The following is a 23,490-nucleotide window of genomic DNA, read 5'->3' as shown; positions in this document are numbered from 1 at the left end:
ATGTGGCCTGCCCGAGGCCTGCCCCCAGCTATGGAGCTGGGATTCAAGGCCAGGTCTCTGCTTTCAAAGCCCAGGGTCAGGGTACTTGACTGGCTCAGTCTGTAGAGCGTGCCACTCTTGATCTCAGGGTTGTGAGTTAAAGCCCCACGTTGGGCATGGAGTGTACTTAGAATGGAAAAAAACAACAACAAAAAACAAAGCCTAGGGTCATCTACCATCAACCTACACAACCCACACTACCAGACCACTGGGTCAAGCTCGGAAAGATCGAGACCTACAGGATAGCAGGCATGGGGTCAGTACGGCTACGGGGGGCCAATTCCTCCTTCAGGGAACGGGAGGTCTGTCTGGAACATGCAAACAAAGATTCAAGTGAATGTAATATGGATAAAACTCACTATAAGTATTTTATTTCACTCCCATGGGATCATGGGAGGGATGTTGTGTTTGTACCATTTTGCAGATGAGTCAAGGCTCAGCAAGGGGACGTGACTTCCCTGGGGTCCTACAAATGGGATCTGAACTTGGGTTCTTCTGGGTCCAGTGCCTTTGACCATGAAGTTGAAGGAGTCCTTTTTTTTTTTTTTTTTTTAAGATTTAATTTATTTATTTGACACAGAGAGAGATCACAAGCAGGCAGAACGGCAGGCAGAGAGAGACGGGAAAGAAGGCTCCTTGCCAAGCAGAGAGCCCGATGCGGACCCTGAGATCAAGACCTGAGCTGAAGGCAGAGGCTTAACCCACTGAGCCACTGAAGTTGAAAGACTCCAACCCCTAATAGTACCTGGCCAAAAGGCAGGTGGCTGAGTTGCAGACTGGGGGAAAGGGGTAAGGAGAGGGGGACAGAAACCAGAGCAGGGTTCCCTAAGGCACTCTGGCTCAGTCTAGAGCTGGGGCCACTCAGTGGAGGCAAAACTTGCAGCCAGTTGTGCAGCCCTGGGGGTGGGGTGGGGTCAGGGAAAAGCTGCACTGCGGGTGTGGGTCCTGCCGTAGCCGAGGCCTGAAGGCAGGAAGACCCTTGAATGTGCAGGGCTGGGAGCCCACGAGCTGCTCTGGGCGAGCCTCCAATGCAGACTGAGGAGGGCCTGCCGGACAGCCACCCGCCAGCAGGTCCCCAGCCGCACTCCCAACGGCCACTCAAGGCAGCACAAAGGGGGCTCTGAGCTCAGTGGAGCCGCCACACTGAGCCCCATTCATTCTCCCAGGGATGCGGCCACGGCTCTGGCACCCAGGCCAAGGCAGGACTGGCCCAGCACTCACAAGCCTCAGCGACACAGCCTCAGCATGGCCCGGGGTTCCTTCGTGGGATCTCCCCTGGGGACTTCTGGGTCTGTGCCAATCTGCCCCCCAGCCTGAACCACCCCCATCCCTCAGCAACACCCCCCAGGCGCTGCCGAGGCCACGGAGGACTAACCTGGGCCAACATTTGCTCCTTTCATCCTCCCAACAACCCCTGGAAATGAGAGTCCCTGTGACCCCATTTCATGGATAGAAACTGAGTCCCCAAGAGGTAAAGCATCTAGCAAAGGGTCACACAGTAATTCGGGAGTGCCAGAAACCCTGCACTTAGCCCAAGTCACTGGGACTGCCTCCCAGGAGAGAAGCCAGAGGACCCACCTTCCGTTTCTGTGAGGAAGACCCCTAGACCGCTGTGAGGAAGGCCCTCCTCTCTCTTCTGACAACTGGAGGTTGGAGGGAGCACAGGCCTGGAGGCTAGGACACCTGGGTGTCTGTTTGTCTGGTCTCTGCTCCTCTTCAGCCTCAGTTTGCTCATCTGCAGAATGGGACAGTACCAACACTCGCCTCACAGGTCTGTTGTAGGGACTCAGTGGACGATTTGTGGAGGCTTTCAGCTCCATGCCTGGCTCATGGTCAGGACTCAGTGGAAGGATCTTTTCTTGCCAAGTCCATGACCCAGAAACCCCATCCTTTCATTTGAACTTTGCATATTGTCCCTCTCCAGGTCTGTCTGGGAGCAGGACCCTGCTGTCTTGGTCTCATAGGCTGTGTCCCTTTTCCCTTCAGGGTCTCAGTTTCCCCCTCATCCCATTAAGAAGGTTCAGTCAGATGCTTCCCCTACCAGGGCCCAGCATCCAGTTGCTGGGGGGAGGGGGTGGCGGGGAGCTCAGGAGCTATAGGAGTGGAAGTCAGGACCTCAGGCTCCATAGCTGGACAAGCAGGGCCTAATTCCAGATAAGCTGAATTTGGCGGTGGGTTGGGGGCGGGGGGGGGTTGCAGCAGCTCAGTTTCCCCATCTGTAAAATGGGAACAAGAGAAACAACATTTACCTCCTAGGACAAGAGGCCCGAGCTCTCTTGCTGGAATGTACTCAGTGATGAGAACACACTAGAAGGCCCCACCTGACCCTGGACTTCCTCTCCCCTCTCTCGAAGACTTGGTTGCCAGCCTGGGGGCCAGGATAATCATGTCCAATCATGCTGTTAACTGTGTTCCTTGCATTTGTGCCCATTCTAGAGAACAGGTAACCGGGGATTCGAGACAGCAGTAACTTGTTGCAGTACACAGAGCTGGGATTTGAAACTCCTGGTCTTGTGGTCCCCTTAAGCCCAGCAGCTGCAGGCCGCCTCCACAGGTGTCTGGAACAACCTGTGTAGGGGAGTTTCACTTCCTCATCTCTGTCCTGCCCGCATGAGCAAGACCCACACGTATACACACACACTGTGGGCTAAGGGACCTCAACGGGGGAGATATAACCCAGTCTGTGCCATCAACCTGCCATATGACCTGGGACAACCTCTCTGCCTGTCTGTGCTTTGGTCTCCCCAGTCTGTACAATGGGTACGCTAGACCAAACTATCACTGAGTCCTCGCCGGCTTAAGAAGCAGTGACTGTGCCCCGGTGAGTACCCATGCTGTACCAGGCTCTGCGCCAAGCACTAGACCCTGTGAGGAAGGCGTGGCTCACGGTGAAGACCCAGAGGCTCAGGGAAGTGGGTGGCTTAGCCAGGATCACACGGTGACAAAGAAGCCAGCCAAGGCTAGAATTGGGTCTGGGTGGTCCCAGGGCCCCAGGCCTGACCACAGCACTCTTCGCTGCCGTCAGTCCTTCCCCAAGACACTGAAGCTAGGGACGAACAGCCCTGTGGGCAGGCCTGACTCCCGGCACCCTTCCAGCCGCTGGCCAGACCCCCTGATAGCCCCCCGCCCAGTGGGCTCCACTCCCGGGGTCTGTGGTTTGTCTCCTGAGCCCTCTGGTTCCCATGGGCTTGTGGTCTGCCCCTGCCCCACACCCCATCAGCCAAGGCCAAGGAGGCAGCCCACAGGGGCCCAGAATGGGGGAGGCCCTGGCCCCCGCCCCCTGTGGAGAGGATGGGGAGGGTGGAGCTGTGGGAGTTTCACTGGTTTAAAAATACACAGAGGAAGCGAGTGAGAGGGTGAGAGAAAGGGGAAGGGGAGGTGAGGGAGGAGCGTCGACATCGACGTCCCAAGCCGTGAGCGGCCACTTGCCCACCAGCCAGGGGATTTGCACGACTTGCCAAGATGACAGAGGGGCCCAAGAAAGCCAGCAGAAAGTTCAGTGAGTGTGGGGGCCCTTCGCACTGCCCTTCATCCCTCGGGCTGTCCGTCCAGCTCTGCCTCTCTCTGCTTCTTTATGACGGTCACATATCTGCTTCTCTTTCTGTCCATCCCTGCCTCTCTCTGGAGCTCCCTGCTTCTGGGTTCCTTGTGGCCATCCCTCGGTCACTCTGGCCCAGTAGCTCTCTCTGTCTCCACCTGGTTTGGCTCTCCATCTCTGCTTCTTGTCTCTGACCCTACCCATCTCTGTTTTCTCTGTCCCTGCATTCGTCTGTGCGTCCGTTTCCGGTCTATCTTGGACCCCATGGCCGGGCAAGGGAAAACCTCCACACGCCCCATGCCCTGCCTCTGGGGGCAGTGGGGGGGGGGTGCTGCTGGGTTGAAAGTTCCTGGGGCTGGAGTGTGTGTAGGTGTGCCACGGGATGCTGTCCCGTGTCTCCAGCAACAGGGATGCTGGGACCCAGTACAACTCGATGAGGGATCATACTCGCCAAGGCTCTATTTCCCCAGGTCGGTCCCCTCCTGGTCTCAGCAAACTTCTGCTTTCCCTGAGTGCTTCCGTCTGCCAGCATGGGGGTGAGAGGGGGCCAGGGTACAGGGCCAGGATTATGACTGCATTCCACGGATGAAAATACTAGGGCCCGGAGACTTGTCTGAGGTCATATAGAGCTTCAGAGCAGGGCTCAATGCCATGTCCCTGAATTTAGGCCTCAGTTTCCCTCCCTGTCCCACTACTGTTTCCTCCACACCTCCTTGGTGCCCAGGAGACCACAGTTTTGGTCCCCCTCCTGACAACTGGCACATTTCTGGCCCATGGCATAGCTTTCCCAGAGCAAGGCTTCAGAATTTTCAGACAGTGTTTATCAGAAGGCAGAGGCTGGGGCACCTGGGTGGCTCAGTGGGTTAAGCCACTGCCTTCGGCTCAGGTCATGATCTCAGGGTCATGGGATCGAGTCCCGCGTCGGGCTCTCTGCTCAGCAAGGAACCTGCTTCCCTTCCTCTCTCTCTGCCTGCCTTTCCGTCTACTTGTGATTTCTCTCTGTCAAATAAATAAATAAAATCTTAAAAAAAAAAAAAAAAAAGTCAGAGGCTAAGACCAAGGAGGGAGTGGGCTTGGCTAGGAGGAAAGCCCCAGAACACTGACCCCAGCCACCCAGAGCCCTGAACCGTCATCCAGGCTCAGCCCTGCTGTGTGACCCTGGGCAAGCCCCTCCTGTCTCTGGGCCTCAGTTTCCTCTCTCATCAATGAGGACATCTTACCTATATATTCCAGCATGGTGGTGAGGACCTGAGGAGGCAGAGGGTGCCCAGGAAGTGAGAATGTCAAGGTTTTCCCTTTTCGCTCATCACGGAGGCCATAGGGTTGTCAGATGGTGGTGGTTTGGAGGAGGGGTCGGGCAGTCCCACAGTGGGGGGTGGGGGTGGGGGATGGAGGGAACTCACACGCGCTCCTGCGGAAATGAGAAGATAGTATCACCCAAGCCCGGCAGCTTGAGTCAGGACGGAGCACTCAGCTGACAGGAAGGACAGAACCTCAGAGAGTGGGCCCCCCAGACTCCCAACAACCCCCTCCACCCCAGGTGCTCAAACACGCCTCACACACACACACACACACACACACACACACCCGCCCCTCCTCTCCCCAAGCACACAAATACGCTTCGCTTCACTCCCCGGCTATGCCACCTGGGGCGGTTCCTCCACGGCTCTAACCCACACTTCGTCATCTGCAAAAAGGGAAATTTAACTTGTGCCATTGAACTGTGCTGGGAATTGATGCCTGCAGCATATCTGACCAACCAGAGGCATTTGCTGTGATCACCATCATTGTCTCCATGACTATTATGTTACTTACAAGCTTAACAGACTCCTGCTACCCACAGGAAGTGGGTACTACAGTCTCTATTTTGCCAATGTGGAGAATGGGGCTCAGAAAGGTCAAGCAACTTGCCTAAGGTCACACAGCTAGGATGTGCAAGAGAAAGGATTGAAAGCCAGGGCTCCGTGACTCTAGAGCTGCCGGGTTATACCATAACAGAGGGGAAGTCTGTGAAGCCCTGACTCTCCCTGAACCCTCTATAAGAGGAACAACATGTGTTTTTTTATTGTTATTATTAATGCTGTAGACATTAACCCTTTCCCTCCTTTTCCTCCCCTACCAGAGTTCTTCAAGTTCAAGGGGCTCGGGAGTCTCTCCAACCTCCCTCGGTCCTTCACTCTGAAACGGTCCTCAACCACCCTCAGTCTCGGGTCCCATCTGGAGCCTGACCCCTTTGAGGCTACACAGGATGACATGGTCACTGTCCCCAAAAGCCCCCCAGCCTATGCCCGCTCCAGTGACATGTACAGCCACATGGGCACCATGCCCCGTCTCAGCACCAGGAAGGCTCGGGACCAACAGGCTACCCAGGAGACCAAGGAAGTGGACCAACCCCACTTGGCGCCCCAAGGTCTGCCCAACCCTCCAGGCTTAGAGGCAACCAAGGAGATGGTGGTTGGGACCAGTGTCCCCCTGGAGGACACCCTAGCAGTGGGACCCAATCCTTCGGCGATGGGCCCCACAGAAAAGCCTGAGGATCTCAGGGCAGACGGAAAAGAAGAAAGAGGCCCCAGGAATGTGCCTCCAGAAAGGTTGGTGCCCACCGGGGTAAGGGGAGTGGGGGAGCTGCAGGGATGGTGTCTCTAAGCCTCCTGCCAATAGAGCCTGGAGAAGACCCCCCCACACTGGGTGGGGGATAAAAGCCCTACACATTCACTTACTACAGACCAGGCACTGTGCTTCATCCTTCACTTGCAATTAATTCTCAAAAAGCAAAACAAAACAAAAACACCTGGTGGGGCGGGGGGATTCTGTTGTTTCCATATGACGGACAAGGAAGTTGAGATTCAGAGAGGGAAGTTGTCTGCCCCAGTCAGGTTGCACATCTGACAAATGACAAAGTGGTATTTGAACTAAGAACCACCTGACTTGCCCTAGATAGCCTCTAGCAGGGGCCCTCAGCGGCTAGCTGGGTGCCAGACCCAGTCACTGGATCCCCGCCCAGGGCCCCCACACTCAAATCACCTCTGGTGGTCAACACTGCACCCCTTGGTTCTGCTGGACAACACTCCACCCCTTGGTTGCCACTTAACTTGTTTATTGGATGAGTCGAATTCATGCAAAAATACAGATTGTGATGGTATCACCCTAGCTCCCATTTAAGACGCACTTGTTCTACTAGGTGTCAAAACCAATGTTACTCATGGACGATTCTGCAAAAGCATCTGTCATTAGCCCCATCTTACAGATGGGGAAACTGAGACTCACCCAATGTGGTAGAGCTGGATTTAAGCAGAAAACTGCTTGTCTCCTGTGGCCACACACTCATGTCTCACATTGTACCCACCACCTTTGAAGACCTACAGCTCTGTGCTTGTGCCCTTGGGGAACCCGTTCAATCCCAACCATAACAGTCTCCAGCTTTTCAACCCTCACAGCCTGTGTCTAAAACACACCCATCAGATGTGCTTCTTGAAATAAAGAGGAAAAAAACCCCCAGGTGAGCAAAAATAATTCTAGGGCTGGTTCTGGGACCTCCCTTCAGTGGATTTTCTCCAAGACACCAAGCACAGCTTCTGTGTGCTGGGGTAATTGTGTCTAGACCGCTGTTCAATGGGGAGAAAGATTTTGTAAAGCTGCAGAATGAATCCAGCCCAGACTCTGCCTCTTACTGACTGCATGACCTTGGATAAGTCTGTTCCCTTCTCTGAGCCTCAGTTTCCTCGTTTGATGGAAGGGCATAATGAGAGCACCTACCTTGTAGGGCGTGAGGGGAATTCAAGAATAACATACAGGACTTGTAAAATCTTAGCACAGGGCTTGGCACGCCACAAAGTGTAAGTGCTTTTCCTTCGTCTCTAATTGCTCCAGGCTGCGGTCCTCTGCCATCCCCCTACTTAGTCCAGCCCTACTTGGGCGTGGAGGAGCAAGGATTGTATGCAAGGGAGAGGGTCTGATAGGTTCCGGGCCGTTCTGAGGCATCCTAAGGTCTGAGATGTGCACTGGGAGTTTGCAGGAGCCGGGCGCGTGGAGGGGCGTGTCTAGGGGGCGTGTCCTTTTCAGGCTGCGCGGCGAGCGGTCGGGTGACGCGGGCGTTGGAACTGGGCGGGCCGAGAAGGAAGGGTGAGCTCGGGGGGCGTGGCCTTCCGGGCCCCCGACGCCGACAAATGGGGGGAGAAGGCGGAGCGAGACAGGAGGCGGAGGGGCGTGCTCGAAGCGGGGCGTGTCCTTCCCGGCTGGTGAAGTAGGCTGTGGAGCGGCCCCCGCCCGCCGAGGGGCGTGCCCAGGGCGTGGTCTACAGGTCAGGCTCCGCCCCCGGAGTCGGGCACTGAGCTCCACAGCTTCGTGGCCTGAGAAAGGCGGGAGCCGTCGGGCTGAGGAGGTGTCCAGGCTGCAGGCAGTGATCGCGGGGAACCATGACTGCAGTGGGACGAAGATGCCCCGCACTGGGACCTAGAGGGTGAGTGACCGAGCTGGCCCGGAGGAGGGCCTGCCGGGCTGGGAATGGTTTGAGGGGAAATCAGTGCCCTTGGGGCAACCAACAAAGCAGGATGCCCAGTTAGCATCAGGGACTTTTAAGCTTCCTTCTGGTGTAATTCTGTGCTTGTCTTGTCCTCGCACAGGTTGCGCATTTACTCCTCACAACAGCCCCAGAAGAGGGACACAATTATCGTCCCCATTTTACAGATGAGGAAAGGGAGATTTACTTGCCTGGTTTGGGACAGTATAGGTTAGAACTCCGCCTTCCTGGCTCGTGCCTTTAAAGAATGGGCAGCCCCTTACCCTCCAATAGGGCTCTCTGGGAGGGATGGTCCTGAGAAACTTTGAGGACATCAAGTCTAGCACCCAGGCTTCCTCCCTATGGGCAGGGGCCTCGGTTTTCCTGGCAGCCACATCAGGCCTGGCCTACAGCAGGCAGAGGAAATAGACAGACTGCCTTCCATTCCCCCAATCAGCCAGTGTCCAATGGTCCTGAGGGGGCTGGGTTAGCAGATCTGATTGAGCCCCTCCTGCTGTCCTGAGACCCAGTGTCCCACTTGCCCTCCAGGCCAAGCAGGAGACCAGGAATTAGAGTTTCTTCCAGGAGCCCCCAAAGCCCAGCACTGTGTCCCAGAGAGCTGCTTTACCTGTATGATCTCAGATTTGCCCTGCCCTACTCTGGGCCTCAATCTCTCAGCAGCCCAGATGGAACCGAATGGTCTCAGATGATACATACAGTTTGGAGAGGAGGGTATTTGAGAATTGCCCCTGAGCAAGACTGGGGCCCCATTCCCAAGTGACCCAAGGGAGTCATCTCCGTGGCTGCTCAGGGAATGGTCTAGGCCGAGGTAGATGGTGTCCCTCCCCTTCCCCCTGGGAGGCAGGGTGCACCTGGAGTAGAAGGAAGGAAGGGGAAGAGGTGAGGCTGCAGGAGTTTCCTGATGCCCTGTTCCTGCTGAGATCATGGGGGATGAGGAGGAAGGAGGGAGGAGGGGCCAGGAGCACAAGGGCTGAAGGGCATTTAGCTCCCAGAAAGGAGAGCACCAACCTCGCCTCACCCTACCCCCCCCCCCCACTCCTGGCACCTCAGCCTTCTGCGGGGAAATAGCAGGTCCAAAGAGCCCTGACACCCTCCCCTTCAGTCCGTGTTAAGGAGGAGGAAGGGGAGGCCTGGTGAAGGAAGGAGGCCCCAGCACCTTCCACCCACACTCCTGCCCGCACACAGGGATTATCAGGTCAGGGTCCTCCAAGAGGTCAAGATCCGGCTCACAACCAGCCAGACCCTGCCTGAAGCACCCCACAGGTACCGTCTACTACCTAGGCCCTGTGAAGAGGAACCTCTACTGCTTATTTTACCAGGGAGGAAAGCAAGACTCAGAGAGGGAAAGGGATCTTCCTGGGGTCACAGAGAGATCAAGTGTCAGAGCCTTGATTTGATCCCATGCTTGACCAACCCCCAAGTCATTAGGCCACATTTCACCTCCCACCAAGTACAAATCTCAAAGCCATTTCTATGTTACTTACATGACCTTCCATAAGCCCGTGGAATAAGGATAATGGGAGCTCATTTTACAGGTGAAGACACTGAGGTTTTATGAGGTTAATAACTTGCTTGAGATGACACAATTAGTTGAGTTGGAATTTCATTCATTTTAATATTTACTGTGATGCAACTATGCCCTAGACACTCTTGCAAGTTTGGGGGAGAGAGCAGTGAGCAGAGCAGACAAAACCCTGCTATCATGGAGCCCCGTTCCGGTGTGGGGGAGACACGATAAGACGAGGTGTTATGTGGTCATGCAGAAGAAAGAAGTGCTGGGAGAAATATTGAAATCAGCTAGGGGAATTGGTTGTAGCAGGGGAGTGTCTGGTGGTAGCAATTTGGAAAAGTAAGCCAGGAGAAAGTTCTCTTTGAGGTGATGTTTGAACAAAGGGATGAGGAAACAAACCCTCTTGATATCTGGGGAAGAGTGTGCCAGACCAAAGGAACAGCAGGCGCAAAGGCCCTGAGGTAGGAGCATCCTTGGCCTGTTTGAGGAGTGGCTGAGACCCACAGTGGCTGGAGGAGATGAAGATGTGAGGCTGGGGAGTGGAGTGGTGGGAGGCGAGGCCAGAGAGGAAGCAGGTTCAGATAATGGAAGGCCTGGATGGCCTGGCAAGGACCTGGCTTTGACCCAGGGAGCTGCAGCCATCGCTGGCCTTGAGCAGAGGAGGGCCTCACTCTGACTTATGTTTTATGAGGACCTCTCCTTTGAGGAGGGTTTGAATGCAGTTCTACTCATTGTAAAGTGTCACGCCCAAGCGCCCTTTCCTCCCTGCCAGATCATAGAGCCCTAGGCCCCTCCACCCCCACTCCCAGGGCTGTTCAGAGGGAGACTTGGAGAAGGTGGCACCCCACAGGAGAGCTGGGGACACCCAGCCCTGTGCCAGGCACTGAGAACAGGCCCAGAACCATCCCCACCCCCCATCCCACTTCCTTTTGGAATGTTGATTCTGGTCCAAGAATTCCCAGCACTCCCCAGAGTCCCACGACCCTCTCGGCCCTGCAGAGTGACGTCAGCTGCTGGGCATCTGGTAGTGATTACCCACCAGGGGAGGGGGCTGTGGTGGGCCCAGCCTGTTCGGCCTCCTCAGGCTCTGGGCGGCTGGTCCTTGTCTTCGGAAGGGGCCCAGCTGCTCCCTGCTCTCATTTCCTGTGGAGACTTTCTCACAGTCCTCAAGACCCCCTGACGCCTCAGGCTGTGGGAACTACACTGGCTCGGGAAGGATGGACTGTACCCCCACCCCCCCAGCTGGAGCCACATCCCCCCAAAAACTCTCAGGGGACCTTGTTTGCAGAATCCTGGACCTCTGTGGAGTATGGGGAGGAAGTTGGGTACGTCGCTGACTGCACAACATTGAGCAACTCTCTTGCCCTGTCTGAGTCTCAGTTTCCCCATCTGGGTATCAGGGACAATAACAGCGCCTGCGTCATGGGGGTGCTGTGAGGACTAGATGAGGTAGAGCGTTTGTCCTGAGCTTGGCCCAGAGATGTACCCGTACAAGGAACTGCTCTTGCTCTCCGCACTCCCATGTTACAGAAAAGTTCACTGAGGCCCAATGAGGGGAACATGCCCAGGGTCACGCCGCTTCCTCCCTCCCAACAGAGGGCCGTCTCCAGAGCCTAAGAGGGTTCTCTTCCCCCATCCCGGCTCCATTTCTTCTTGATGCCGATTCTGGGCTCGTGGTCCAGTTGAAATATTCATGTTCTTTGCCCACCCCTCCCCACCTTCTCCTCCTGTCCACCCTAGAGCATGCCCCTTTTTCCAGGGGAGCCTGCCTCGTGCAGGGAACAAAGGGGAGCCAATCCAGATCTAGTCTGAGCCAGCTGTGTGTCCTGGACCCAGTGACAAACTTTAGTTTTCTCCCCTCTCGAGCTGGGCCTCCAGATTACCGGCATTCAGGCAGCACTCCGCCTGTGCCCACCCCTTTCCTCTTCGCCAGCAGATTCCGAGTACCCGTCAGTAGCTCTCTGGGCTCAAAAGCCTCGGTTCTGCCCTGGAAAGAGTGGCTCCCACCTGCCCTATCCTCACAGGGCTGGTCCCCTCTTTGAACACCTGCTGGCAAACTCACCATAGTCAAGAAGACCGAGAGCACAGAATTGTGGAGAAGGAGCAAGATGTCTTCAAGATAGTGCGGGCCCATCTTATAGTACGTGGGGCAGGGCAGGGGCTAAAGCCAAGAGCATACCTGGCAGAGAATCCCAAAGGGCCCACGGCAAGGTGCCCCGGGGAAAGACAGGGCTGAGCGATGGTCGGAGTGAAGGGGGAGAAGAGTCTTCAGTCCCCAGGAAGGGCAAAATGGGAGATCTCCGTGGCTGGGAGCTGGGGCAGCGAGAGGACCCTCATGGGCTTTGAGAACTCCGCATCCTTCCTTCTCAGGATCCTCTGGCCCCTCTGGCCCCCTTTACAGAAAAGGCAGTTGGACCCCAGAGAGGGGGAGGCAGGGGAAAAGCTGAGAAGCAGTAGGCAAAGGTTGGGGAAGTGGCCACATAGCCAGGCCTGAAGCCCCAAGGGGACAAACGGGGTCAGAGATGATGGGCGGCAGCCAACCTCTGCAGAGGGCAAGGCGACCCACGGCAACCGAGGGCCAAGGTGGGATAGGACAGCAGCTGCTCTCTGCTGCCTCTCCTCCAGGGTCCCTTGGGGAGCCTCACCGTTGCTCCCAGGCCAGAATGGAGCCTTGAAAGTAAAGCTCAGATTTAAACCTGTGTTGGGGAAATAAAGGATAATGGGCTCTAATTACTGCTCATTAATCCAATTAATTAAGCTAATGTATGCAATAAGTGGTATCAGTTATCAGAACAAATCAGTTAATACAGGCAATTAAAGGGGTTGGTTATTTGAATAATTAATGTGGCTGATTAATGGGACTGATTTAGCTCAATTGTCAGTATTATTTATTAATTGATTTCACCACTAATATTAGAGAGGAAGTACCTTTTAAGTCCGTGAAATAAAAAAGTTAATTAGGGCGCCGGGGTGGCTCAGTGGGTAAAGCCTCTGCCTTCGGCTCAGGTCATGATCTCAGGGTCCTGGGATCGAGTCCCGCATGGGGCTGTCTGCTCAGCAGGGAGTCTGCTTCCCTCTCTCTTTCTGCCTACTTGTTATCTCTCTCTCTCTCTCTCTCTCTGTGTCAAATAAATAAATAAAATATTTTTTAAAAAAGTAAGTTAAGGGGCGCCTGGGTGGCTCAGTGGGTTAAGCCGCTGCCTTCGGCTCAGGTCATGATCCCAGGGTCCTGGGATCGAGCCCCGCATCGGGCTCTCTGCTCAGCAGGGAGCCTGCTTCCTCCTCTCTCTCTGCCTGCCTCTCTGCCTGCTTGTGATCTCTGTCAAATAAATAAATAAAATCTTTAAAAAAAAAAAAGTAAGTTAATTAATTGATAAAGCTGAGTTTTTAAAAATGGAAGCTTTGATTTCTGCATTTGATCATTACAATGAGAGGGAGAATGTTCTAGAACTCTCCAAGCACACTGAGATCTGAAGGCCAAGTCAGAACCACTCTGGCCCTAAGGGAGAGAGGAGGTTCCAAGCAGAGGGAACCAAAAAGGCTGTGGCTGGGCTGCAGCTTGAGAGACTATGTTTTGAAGTCAGGAAGGACTTTGCAGAAGGGAAGGTTATGTGCAAAGGCCCTGAGGTGGGGACAAAAGCCAGCAAGAAGCTTAGCGTGGCTGGAGCAGCGAGACAGGAGGAAGCAGCATAGGACATTGGGTGTGAGAGATGGTGAGAAGCCAGTCTGTAAGGCTCTCAGGAGGACTTTGGCTCTTACTCTGAGTGACACTGGAGGCCACTCCAGTAGGTTGGAGCAAAGAAGATCTGTGCTCTGACTTTCACTTTAAGAGAGTGCTCTGGCTGCCCGAGTGAAAACAAGTCACAAACAACACACAGAGAGGCAGGGAGGCCAGTGATGAGGTGTGGCAATAGTCCAGACAAATGATAACAGTGAATCAGAGGCAGGCATGGTGACATGAAGTCTTGGAAGTCCTGGAGTATTGTAGAGGGCCAGGGTGAGGGGATAGGGACTAAGTGTAGTCCCAAACTGGCAGCTCCCTGAGTCTCGGCCTCTGCCCTGAGCTCCCCCATTGGCTCTGACCACCCCAGCCCACTTGTATCTTGGTGCAGTCACCCCCCCCACACACACACACACAAGGCTCTGTTCCCTCCCCGGGGCCCAAGGGGAAGGAGACAGGAAGCAGGAGGAAACACTGGGGCGATCCCAGTGTCCTGGCCAGTCTGTTCCCAGCAGTGAGCGGATTTCCGGGACTGAATGGCAGGAAACTCTGGGATGGGACACCTCACCCGGTCAAGCTGGCAGAGGTGAACTGTGCAGGGGAAGGATCCCTACTCCCCCTCACTCCCACCGTTGCTAGACAGAGAGAACCAAAAAGGCTGTGGCTGGGCTGCATGCAGCTTGAGGGACTATGTTTTGAAGTCAGAAGGACTTTGCAGAAGGGAAGGTTAACAGCAAGGACTCTAGAATGTCAGAATAGGGAGGGTTGTCAGACAGCTTCTCAGTGAGGAGCCCCTAGCCTCAGAAGCAGGGGGCACCGCGTGTGTGGAATTCTGCCCTGGGAATCCACACCTCATCCGTGATTTTTTTTTTTTTAAGATTTAATTTATTTATTTGACAGAGAGAGATCACAAGTAGGCAGAGAGGCAGGCAGAGAGAGAGAGGAGGAAGCAGGCTCCCTGCTGAGCAGAGAGCCCGATGCGGGACTCAATCCCAGGACCCTGAGATCATGACCTGAGCCGAAGGCAGCGGCTTAACCCACTGAGCCACCCAGGCACCCTCATCCATGATTTTTAAAGCTCAGATTTTTTGGTGTATGTTTTAAATTCAATCTATTTTATTAAATTTATGACATTCAAATTTAAACATTGGGCTTCTGGATGGGAGGAAGCAGTTCCCCAGAGTTTGACTTCCCTCCCTGTTTTGCAGATGGGACTACGGAGGCCTGTCCTAGCCAGAGAACCAGGGCCCAGCCTGACAAAATTAATCCTACCGCTAGTGATCTACACACTGCTTGGGTACTTACTATTCACGTATTCCTTTAAGCAATCATAAACTGCTACCATGTGCCAGGCACTGTGCTGGGGGCTTAACAGTGAGACAAAGTCAATGCCCTCATGAAGGTTTCAGGTAATTAACAGTCAACAAGTAGGGGCGCCTGGGTGGCTCAGTGGGTTAAGCCTCTGCCTTCAGCGCAGGTCATGATCCCAGGGTCCTGAGATCGAGCCCCACATCAGGCTCCCTGCTCAATGCGGGGCCTGCTTCTCTCTCTCTCTCTCTCTCTCTCTGCCTACTTGTGATCTCTGTCAAACAAATAAATCAAATCTTTAAAAAAAAACAAAAACAGTCAACAGGTAAATGTAAAATGATCATTTCAGGCAGAGGCTGCGGAAAATAAAGGAGAGCTGAAGACAGAGAGTGAAGGACCAGAGACTGTTCTAGGTCGGGTGGCCAGGGATGGCTTCTCTGACGAGGGACATTAAGCAGAGCCCCAAATAAACTATGGGTGAGGCGAGCTGCATGAAGGTCTGGAAGCCTGGGGTTCTAGGCAGAGGACAACAAGGGCAAAGGCCCTCTTGCAAGAGTGAACTTGGCAAAGAGGCCAATGCGTCTGGCCAGAATGAGGGATAGAATGAGTGAGCGAGGCATATTGGGGGTTGGCAAGGTAGATGGTCAGGCACCCCCAGGCTACACAAGGCTTTGTAGGCTGGGGAACATATGGCCCTGTTGATGCCTGCTTTTCCTGCATAACCGCTTAACTCTCACAAGGGAAGAAAGTTCTGGACTGGGTGCTACATTACACAGCCAGCCATTTGCAGGCCACAGAGAGAGGTTTAGATCTTGTTCAGGGAGAGGAGGCACTGTGGGGGGGTGAGGGTGGGGGGGGTGCTCTGTGCACGTGACCTGCTTGTTCTCACCTGAGTGCCTCTGGAGGAGGAGTGGAGCCCGAGTGGGGCGTGAGAACAGCAGAGAGCCTGCGAGGAGGCTGCTTGCTATGTGCTCCACAGAGCACACGGGGCTCCTGGGTGGGGGAAGGACTGCCCCTCGGAGAGACGCGGTCAGGATCTATTTTGAAAGCAGAGCTGCAGGATTTCCTGAGGGGTGGGTGTGGAGGGCGAGTGGAAGAGGAGGCACAGATGAGTGCAGATTTTTTTGGCCAAGGAAAGCAACAAGGGTGCAGCTGACATCAACTGAAGTGGGAAGCGGATGTGGGGAGCAGGGGCGTGGCAGCAGGGGGGCGGGTAGCGACTGTCCTGCTTTAGATGTGACAAGTTGCAAACGACTTCAGACATCCAAGAGGAGATGCTAAGGAGGCAGTTGGGCTTACCGGGCAGGTGTTGAAGGGGCAGTTTCAGGCTGCATCAGAGAAGGGATGGCAGTTATGGTCAAGCCCCCTCACGAGAAAGGACAGTATTAATCTGGCACCTGGAAAGGATAGTCACGCCCGGCCCCTGAAGGTGGAAGGGGTCAGTTCCACCAGGGCCAACAGTCACCAGCTCAGCATGCTGCTGAGTGGGCCCTTCTTCACTGGGCAGAGAGTGTAGGGTAGATGGGGGGTGGGCAGGAGGCTGAGCCCCAGCCCAGGGCCACCAGCGTTTGCAGTGGAGTAGGGTAAGAACCCTTGAGCGTCCTGAAGCCAGGTGAAGACAGCATGATTCAGGAAGCGGGCCTGTTGTTAGGCATGTAACACTGATCAGCTCCCAGAGTCCTTGCAACAACCCAATGAGGCCAAGGCTGTCATTGTCCCCGACTTCCAGGTAGGAAACCCAGGCTCAGAGAGGTGAGGGGACTTGTCCAGGGTTGCACAGCTGGTGAGTGGAGCAGCAGCCCTCTCAGCAGATTCCAGTGAGTGTTATTGGCAGCCGCGCCCCCTCCTGTCTTCAGGATGAGCTCTCTTGGCATGCTCAGGCCAGGTGCTGACAGCCGGGGGGGCCAGGAAAGGCTGGGGACATTCACCTCTCTTCTCTTCTCCCAGGGTTGCTGGAGAGCCAGAGGCTGGCGGGGACTATGTGAAGGTAAGCGGGGCCAAGCAGGGGACACCGGATGGTTCGGGGCCTGCTCCCTGAAGGGCAGAGTTCTTTTCTGAGCCTTGTTAGGGGCCATACCCCACCACCTGTTCCCAAGAGGAGAGGGTCTCAGGGTCCGGGCAGCGCTCGGGTCTGGTTTCACTCCCAAGGATCTTCTTCCCATGCCTTCCATCATTCTCTCTTGACCCCAAACCCAGGACCCCCCACTGTTTGTTACCACCAGACTCCCTCCCTCCCCGCCCCCCAGCTGCCAGCTGCCCTGGGCCCTGGGGTGTCTCCTTGCTCAGACCCAATTCCCACCCACTCTCTGAGCTTGTGCTGGTGTTGAGAGGTGGGAGCCAGAAAAGATGGCTCAGTTTTCATCATGGAGAATGGGCCCGCCCGGCTCACATTTACCAAAGCTTAATTTGTCCTGGGCGTTGGGAATGTTAGGAAAGTAGCTTTGAAACAATGCTGATAAAGAGAGTAACATAACATCTTGTGAGCCTACTGTGTGCAGAGCCCTGTGCTGGCTGCCAGCCAGGGAGGGGAGACAGTGCTGAGCTCTGTACATGAATGAGGTCTTTGATTTCCTCCCTCATCACTGGGCAGGGAAGGCCTTCCTGTACCCATGTACATATGGGGAACTTGGGGCCCAGAGATGCACAGTGAGTTGCCCACAGCCACACAGCAACTACGGGGCAGAACTGAGATTGCAATCCAATTTTATTTGATCCCAACTAGGGTTGCTATGGGCTCAATGAGTCCATGCCCTTAAGTAGGGTTGCTGGACCTGGACTAGAGCTGGCTGGCCTGGCTCCTGACGCTGGAGACATTCCATTACCGAGATACTACCTATAAAGCCCCATGTAAGTGATGGGCCATGAGGCAGCATGGGAAGTGCTCAGATATCTGCCCCTCACTGTCATCAGAAGCCTCAGATAGGAAGCCACTGGAGCTCAGCAGGTAGGGGATGACTTTCAGTTTGGGAGATGGGGAGGGGGAGATCAAGGAAGGCTTTCTGGAGGAGGAGACATTGAGACCAAGCCATTGCACTTGACCAGGAATGTTCACCAACATCCCGTTCCCAAAGGAAAAGCTGAAGAGGGGCAAAGATAAGCAGAGATAGACAGGAGAGTGGTCCAAGCAGAGGGAAGGGTGTGGGCAAGGTCAGAAAGCAAGCTGGGTGAGCCCAGGAAGTGTAACCCAGGGTAGCGATAAGCTGAGCTGGAGCTGCTCCTGGAATCTGTGCCCTGGCTCTTCATCGGGAGCCCTTACACCATAGGGGGATGGAGGCCTCAGGGAGAACCAGGACCAAAGCCAGTGGGTAGGACACAGGGGACACACAGTTTTCAGATTCCTGGCAAGGTAGTGAGGTCTCCATCACTGATGGTAGTAAGATCCTTATGAGGATTAGTAACTTGTATTTTTCCTTTAGTTTATGGGTCTGAACATGTACTTTAAAATACTATGAAGGAAATAATACCTGTTCATTGGAACTAATTAAAGGACAAAGTCAAAAGAACATTAGTTTTAGCTTCAAGCGTCAGATGGTGGTAGAATCACTAGTTAGTTACCAACCATCCATTCCTGTCCTGAGGTACTAGCTTTCAGAACTCCAGGTTTCTCAGACCACAATGTGATCAATTCGATTCCAAGTCAAGGGTTTTGAAGTTCCAAGGCCATAAAATTCCACGCTCCGTGCTCAGAGCTTCAGGTGTATTTGTAGAAAACAATTGAACAGGGGCGCCTGGGTGGCTCAGTGGGTTAAAGCCTCTGCCTTCGGCTCAGGTCATGATCCCAGGGTCCTGGGATCAAAACCCCACGTTGGGGATCTCTGCTCAGCAGGGAGCCTGCTTCCTTCTCTCTCTCTGCCTGCCTCTCTGACTAGTTGTGATCTCTGTCTGTCAAATAAATAAATTAAAAAAAAAAAAAAAAAGAAAAGAAAACAATTGAACAGCTGAGGCGTAGAGAGGTGGACTCACCTCCCTAAGGTCACACAGCCTGTCAGAAGGATTTGTACCCTTGGCCTGACTGATGCAGAGTCAGTGATGACACCCCCCCCCCACCTTATTCTTAGGACAAAAGTCCAGATTGTAAGACAATAAGCTTGGCAATCATAGCATGCATTTATTGAGCATTTACTTTATGCGCATCAACTTAACAGGCATCAAACTCAGGCAAGGCTCAGGTGAGCTCTGTGAGCTCAGCACAGGTATGTTTTCCAGATGAGTGAATCCCACCTCCAAGAGAAGGGGCTGCTGGGGTGGAGGTGCCCCTCATCATGCTAGCTGAACCCAGGTTGGTGCCTTAAGCATCTACTGGCTCTCCATACCCCCAGAGTCTGTCAGTTCAGCATCCCGAGGTTCTCTGCCCGAGTCCCTGATTCCCATTCAGAGGTGAGAAATCCTGGGCTCTGGGAGATTTCCTGAGGCCACAAAGGATTTGGTCAAACGCATACAGGGATTTCTCCAGCTTTAGATATGATTTAATTCAAAGTCTTTGCCTGCTCCGGGTTAGTGAAGGTAGGTACGGTGAGTTGGGGGAGTCAGGAACCCCCTCCACTCCCGGGCCCAGACATCCCCAACTCATCCCGCTGCCCCCCGTCCCCCACCGTGATAGCCCCCCTAGGCGGGTCTTCTGCCCCGCGTCCCCAGACTCCAGGCAGCTCTGCGGGGCTGGAGCGCAGGGGGCGAGGGGCGGGGAGCGAAGGGCGGGCGGAGGGAGGAACAATGGCCCCCTCCCCTCCCCTGACCGGCTGGAGGGTGGGGTCTCCCCGCCCCGCCTCCCCGCTCCTCCCCCGCCAAGGCGATGAGGTAATCGCGCCGCCGAGAGGCACGCGCAGCCGGTGCCCAGCCCGGTCGCTCCCCGCGCCCCTGCCCCGCCGGCCGCCGCCCCCCACATCGGCCCGGCCCCGGACGCCCGGCCCCACCATGACCGAGCGGTGCAGCCTGTGGAGCGCCCTTTCGGCCGCAGCCTGCTGCTTCTACCGCGGCTCCTTCGTGCAGGTGCAGGTGAGGGGGCGGCTTGGCTCCCGCCAGGCGCTCCGGGCTGAGACCCCGGCCGCTCCGCCCGGGGCCCGGGGTCTGGGAGCCCCAGCCCGGTGGCGCCTCGCAGGGTCTGGCGGGGCAGGGGCAGGGGCTGCAGGAGGGGGCGGGGTCGCCCCAGCCTCACCTCTGGGCGCCCCGCCGCTCCGCAGGGTGAGGGTCCCGGCTGCCGCTCCTGGGACTCGCGGCTGCGGGGCTGCCGTTTCGGTCCTGCCTCCTCCGCAGGCGGAGCTGAGCTGGGGCTCTGGGTCCTGGGAGCTGCGGTCCCCGGCGTCCTGCCGGTACTCCGGCGAGCGCTCTGGCCCCTGCGGCTGACCCGGGCAGCCTGGCTCCCCATTGTACCGGGAGCGCTGGGCTGGGGTCCGAAGGCTGAGTGAGGGGAGGGAAGCTGAAGGGGTGCTGCGGGTACCGGGGCTAGGGCCAGAGCGCCCGTCACTCTCCCGCCATCTAGGTGGGCTGGGGCAGGCTCGGGGAGCGGGGCTCCCAGCCCAGGCGGCCGGGCAGTGCCGGACCGCGCCGCGGCGGTGAAGGGGTTAAACGGAAGGGGGTGGAGGGGCGGACCCGGACCCCGCCTCTGCGGAGCATCATCTGGGGATGGCCTTGCTTGGGGTTGCCAGACCGTAGGAAGCTGGAGGGGGCTTGCTGGGCGCGGGCTGGGGGTTAGGGGTTAAGACCCTGACCGGAGGTCTCTGCGCTTTTTGCTCCGGAACCCCCTGGGGGACGCCGGCCGCGTCACCCCTGCACTCCCCGGGGCTCACACACACACGCTCCGAGCCCGCCTGAATGACGGCCCCGCCGGCAGCGGAGCGCAGCATCCCCGCACCGGCCAATCAGGCGCGCGCAGGCGGGGAGGCGGTGAGATCATCTCTGGCCAATAGCGGTGCGATGAGCGCAAGGATGCTGCATTCGCGCCCCAGCCCGCAACTCTCACCATCCCCCCCACCAGTCTTGGGAGCTGGGGACCCCCGGTCGAGAGTGAGGAGGAGGACACAGGACCCTAGGGTTCCCCACTCTCGGGCGTGTGGGAGCACCAAGTTGGTTTCCCCAGATTCTCCCTGGGACCATTGATTATGGCTGGAAAAGTGGAGACCAGTCTCCCCACCCCCTCATCCCCGCCCGTTTACAGATGCAACCCAGGCTCAGAGAGGAAAAATGACTAGCTCAAGGTCACACAGTGGTAGGCAGCGTCTTGTGGCCAGCTTCTTTACCTCACAGCCCACTCCCTTTCATTTCCCCATGTCCATCTCGCTCCTGCTGTGGAACTGGGGTGAGTTCTCAGTTACATGCTTTTTGTGAAAGAGAAGAACCCCAGAAGGCTGAAGTACTGGTGTTTTCTCCCCTGTGACTCCCAGTCTTCCCTCCCCAGGGTGTGGCATGGTGTAGGAAGGGAGGCCAAGGACCCCAAAGAATAGAGAACTCCAGACAGAAGTGTAGGTACCTAAGGACCTCCCCAAATTCAGTTCAGCCCTCAGCCTTCCTACCCTTTGGGGGTATCAGTTTCTACCCTGGGTAGGGAGTGGACGGAATCCCCATCCCAGGACCTGTCTTTACCTGAGCACCTGTGTCATTGTTGATCCCCACCATCTGTCCCCAGAGCCCTACGGGCTCCTCAAAGCCCCAGTTTTGATGGGTCTATCACCAAGCTGCTCCTGCTCCAACTTTGCTCACCTTGGAGAGCTGTCTGATTGTCCTCCCAGGATCTCTGAAATCCTCTCTGACCCCTCCATCCTCTTCCCTGTCCTGATCAATGGCTGCTTAAACACTCTTTTCCCTGGTCCCTACCCCTGTGTCCCACCCTTCTTGCCAGTGCCTGAAAGCACTAAGCCACTCTCCACATACCAGACCGAATCTTGAAAAACCCTTTGTGGCTCTTCTGTGGCCTCTGGGCAAACCCTAGCTCCCCATAGTAGCCTGACAGCCCTGATCCACCCGTCCCCACCATCTCTGCCCTTTTGAAGCTTCCCCTTGCCCCAGGACCTTGATTCTGCCTGCAGGGCCCTGACTCTGCCACTGTCTTCCCAGAAACTCTAACCTGCCCACCTGTTTGCTTGTCTGTCCCTGCGGTGCATCATCTGGGGATGGCCTTGCTTGGGGTTGCCAGACCGTAGGAAGCTGGAGGGGGCTTGCTGGGCGCGGGCTGGGGGTTAGGGGTTAAGACCCTGACCGGAGGTCTCTGCGCTTTTTGCTCTGGAAAATATCCCCTCTTCAGGGACTCAACTCCCTAACTAGATGAGGAGGGACACTGTTAGCTGCTCCCAGAGCCCTCTGTGTATTCCTGGACACTCAGAAAACTGGAGTTCGTTGTCAGTTTCTATGTGACTCTCTCAGAGGTCATCTGTCCTGATGACCTTGCGGCCTTAGCGCTGACACAGGACCTGTCTCAGAGTGGGAGTTTAATCACTGTTGAAACAGTGAAGTCAGAGACTCTAGATATCACTGAAACTGGGAATTAGGGTATCTTGGGAGCAGTGTGGATTCTGGTAAACTGAGGCAGTGTAAGAGCAGAGGGGTGGAGAATGGAGCTGCAGAGTTAGGCTCAGAGATCTTTGGAAGGTGTGAAAACGCAGGGAGTGAATTGGAGGACCCTTGGACCCTAGTGAGTAGGGGGTCCTGGAAAGAGACTGTCACTTGGACTGAGGCCAGGCCCTCTAGAGCCCCCTTTTTTCTGTCTTGCTGTCTGGCCAGTTTGGGGCCAGATCTACCTGTCCTAGAACAGCTATGTGTGGGGCCCGGAGTTGGGGAATGGGAGAGGAAGCAATGTCACGTGTGCTCACAGTGACGAGGACATCTGTGGGCTAGTCATAGTGCTCTGGAGTATTGTCTCCTTTCATCCTTGCAACCCAAGGAGACAGGTTTCTGTCATAATACCCATTTTATAGAGGAGAAAACTGAGGCCCAGAGAACTCAACAGGGCACATCCAGGGTTGGGCTGGGCTTCATGGTGGGACTGCACCTGGCAACAGGAACTCTCTTCCTTCTGCTCTTAAGTATCCAACCGTGGGCCATGGTAGCCAGGAAACCAGGCATCTCCCCCTTCAGCAGGTGGAAGGGGGGGAGTCCTGGGCATTATCTCCATTGAGTGATCTTTGGCTTCCCTGCTTAGCCACAGTTTTGCCATCTGGCCAGGATTGCTTAAGATGGCAAGGAGGAAAGGGCCTTGGGAATTATAAAGGACAGCAGAAATGTCTGTGTGGGGGCCTCTGCTTCTCTGTTTATAGCTGCCTCCTCCACCCTTCCAATGTATAATTCAGCATCCCAGAATGTGTCCTCATCCGCCCAGCCCTATATTTCTGTCGTTGCCTTTGCCTGGGTACCTGCTGCCTTACCTCCCAGATCCACCTGTAGAAATCCTGCCTCTCCCCCATGCAAGATCAGTTCAATGTTTTTGGTGCAGAGTGAGTGTTTCGTTGTCACCATTCCCCCCAGGAAGGCTTCCTGGACCAGTCCTTCTTCCCTATACTTGATCTTCTCTCTTCTAAAAGTCGCAGGGCTCTTTGCCGCTGTCCAGTAGCGTGGTGCTGACCTTATTCTGCTGCAATGTTCCTGTCTAGTTTCCTTCCCCTGCCTAGACTATGAGCTTCCTTGAGGACAGGACCTGGTTTGTTTATTGTCTCATTTACTCCTAGCACATAGCACAGAGCCTGGAACACAGTAGGGCTAACTGAGATTTCCTTACTCTTGTTGGGCTGGGGACTCAAACAGCTGAGGACCTTTCTGGTGCCTAAGTTTTCCCAGGGTCCTGGGATGGAAGCAGCTCACCTGGGGTAGGGAGGGGTTGGGAGAGAATAAGGAAGAGGGCTTCAGACCAGATGCCAACTCTCTGCTGTCTC

General features: G+C 55.5%; 1 protein-coding gene and 1 long non-coding RNA gene across 5 annotated transcripts in view; one reads left to right on the top strand and one right to left on the bottom strand.

The window, feature by feature from the left end:
* Window positions 1-704: 704 nt before the first annotated feature.
* On the bottom strand, window positions 705-23,490 carry LOC309846573. Its single transcript, XR_014301997.1, has 4 exons — window positions 19,788-23,490; window positions 4,798-5,264; window positions 2,289-2,607; window positions 705-1,774 (listed from the first exon to the last, which is right to left on the bottom strand). It is a non-coding gene; the product is annotated as an uncharacterized lncRNA (long non-coding RNA).
* Window positions 2,985-23,490, top strand: part of SH2D3C (SH2 domain containing 3C) — a 29,763-nt gene continuing 9,257 nt past the window's right edge. The window contains exons 1-3 of one of the 4 annotated variants that reach the window (XM_082695628.1): window positions 2,985-3,538; window positions 5,700-6,168; window positions 16,583-16,622. In XM_082695628.1, the coding sequence (XP_082551754.1) occupies window positions 3,502-3,538; window positions 5,700-6,168; window positions 16,583-16,622 (546 nt within the window). In that variant the 5' untranslated portion in view covers window positions 2,985-3,501. Of the gene's footprint in view, window positions 3,539-5,699; window positions 6,169-7,905; window positions 8,037-16,582; window positions 16,623-16,905; window positions 19,628-23,490 lie in introns of those variants that run through there. The other 3 variants (XM_082695631.1, XM_082695629.1, XM_082695630.1) reach the window with 3 other exon arrangements.

Source organism: Mustela nivalis (genome assembly GCF_964662115.1).
Source record: "Mustela nivalis genome assembly, chromosome: 13".
Taxonomy (NCBI): Eukaryota; Metazoa; Chordata; class Mammalia; order Carnivora; family Mustelidae; genus Mustela; species Mustela nivalis.
The sequence above is the reverse complement of the archived record's forward strand: the minus strand, read 5'-3'. Positions and strand labels throughout refer to the sequence as shown.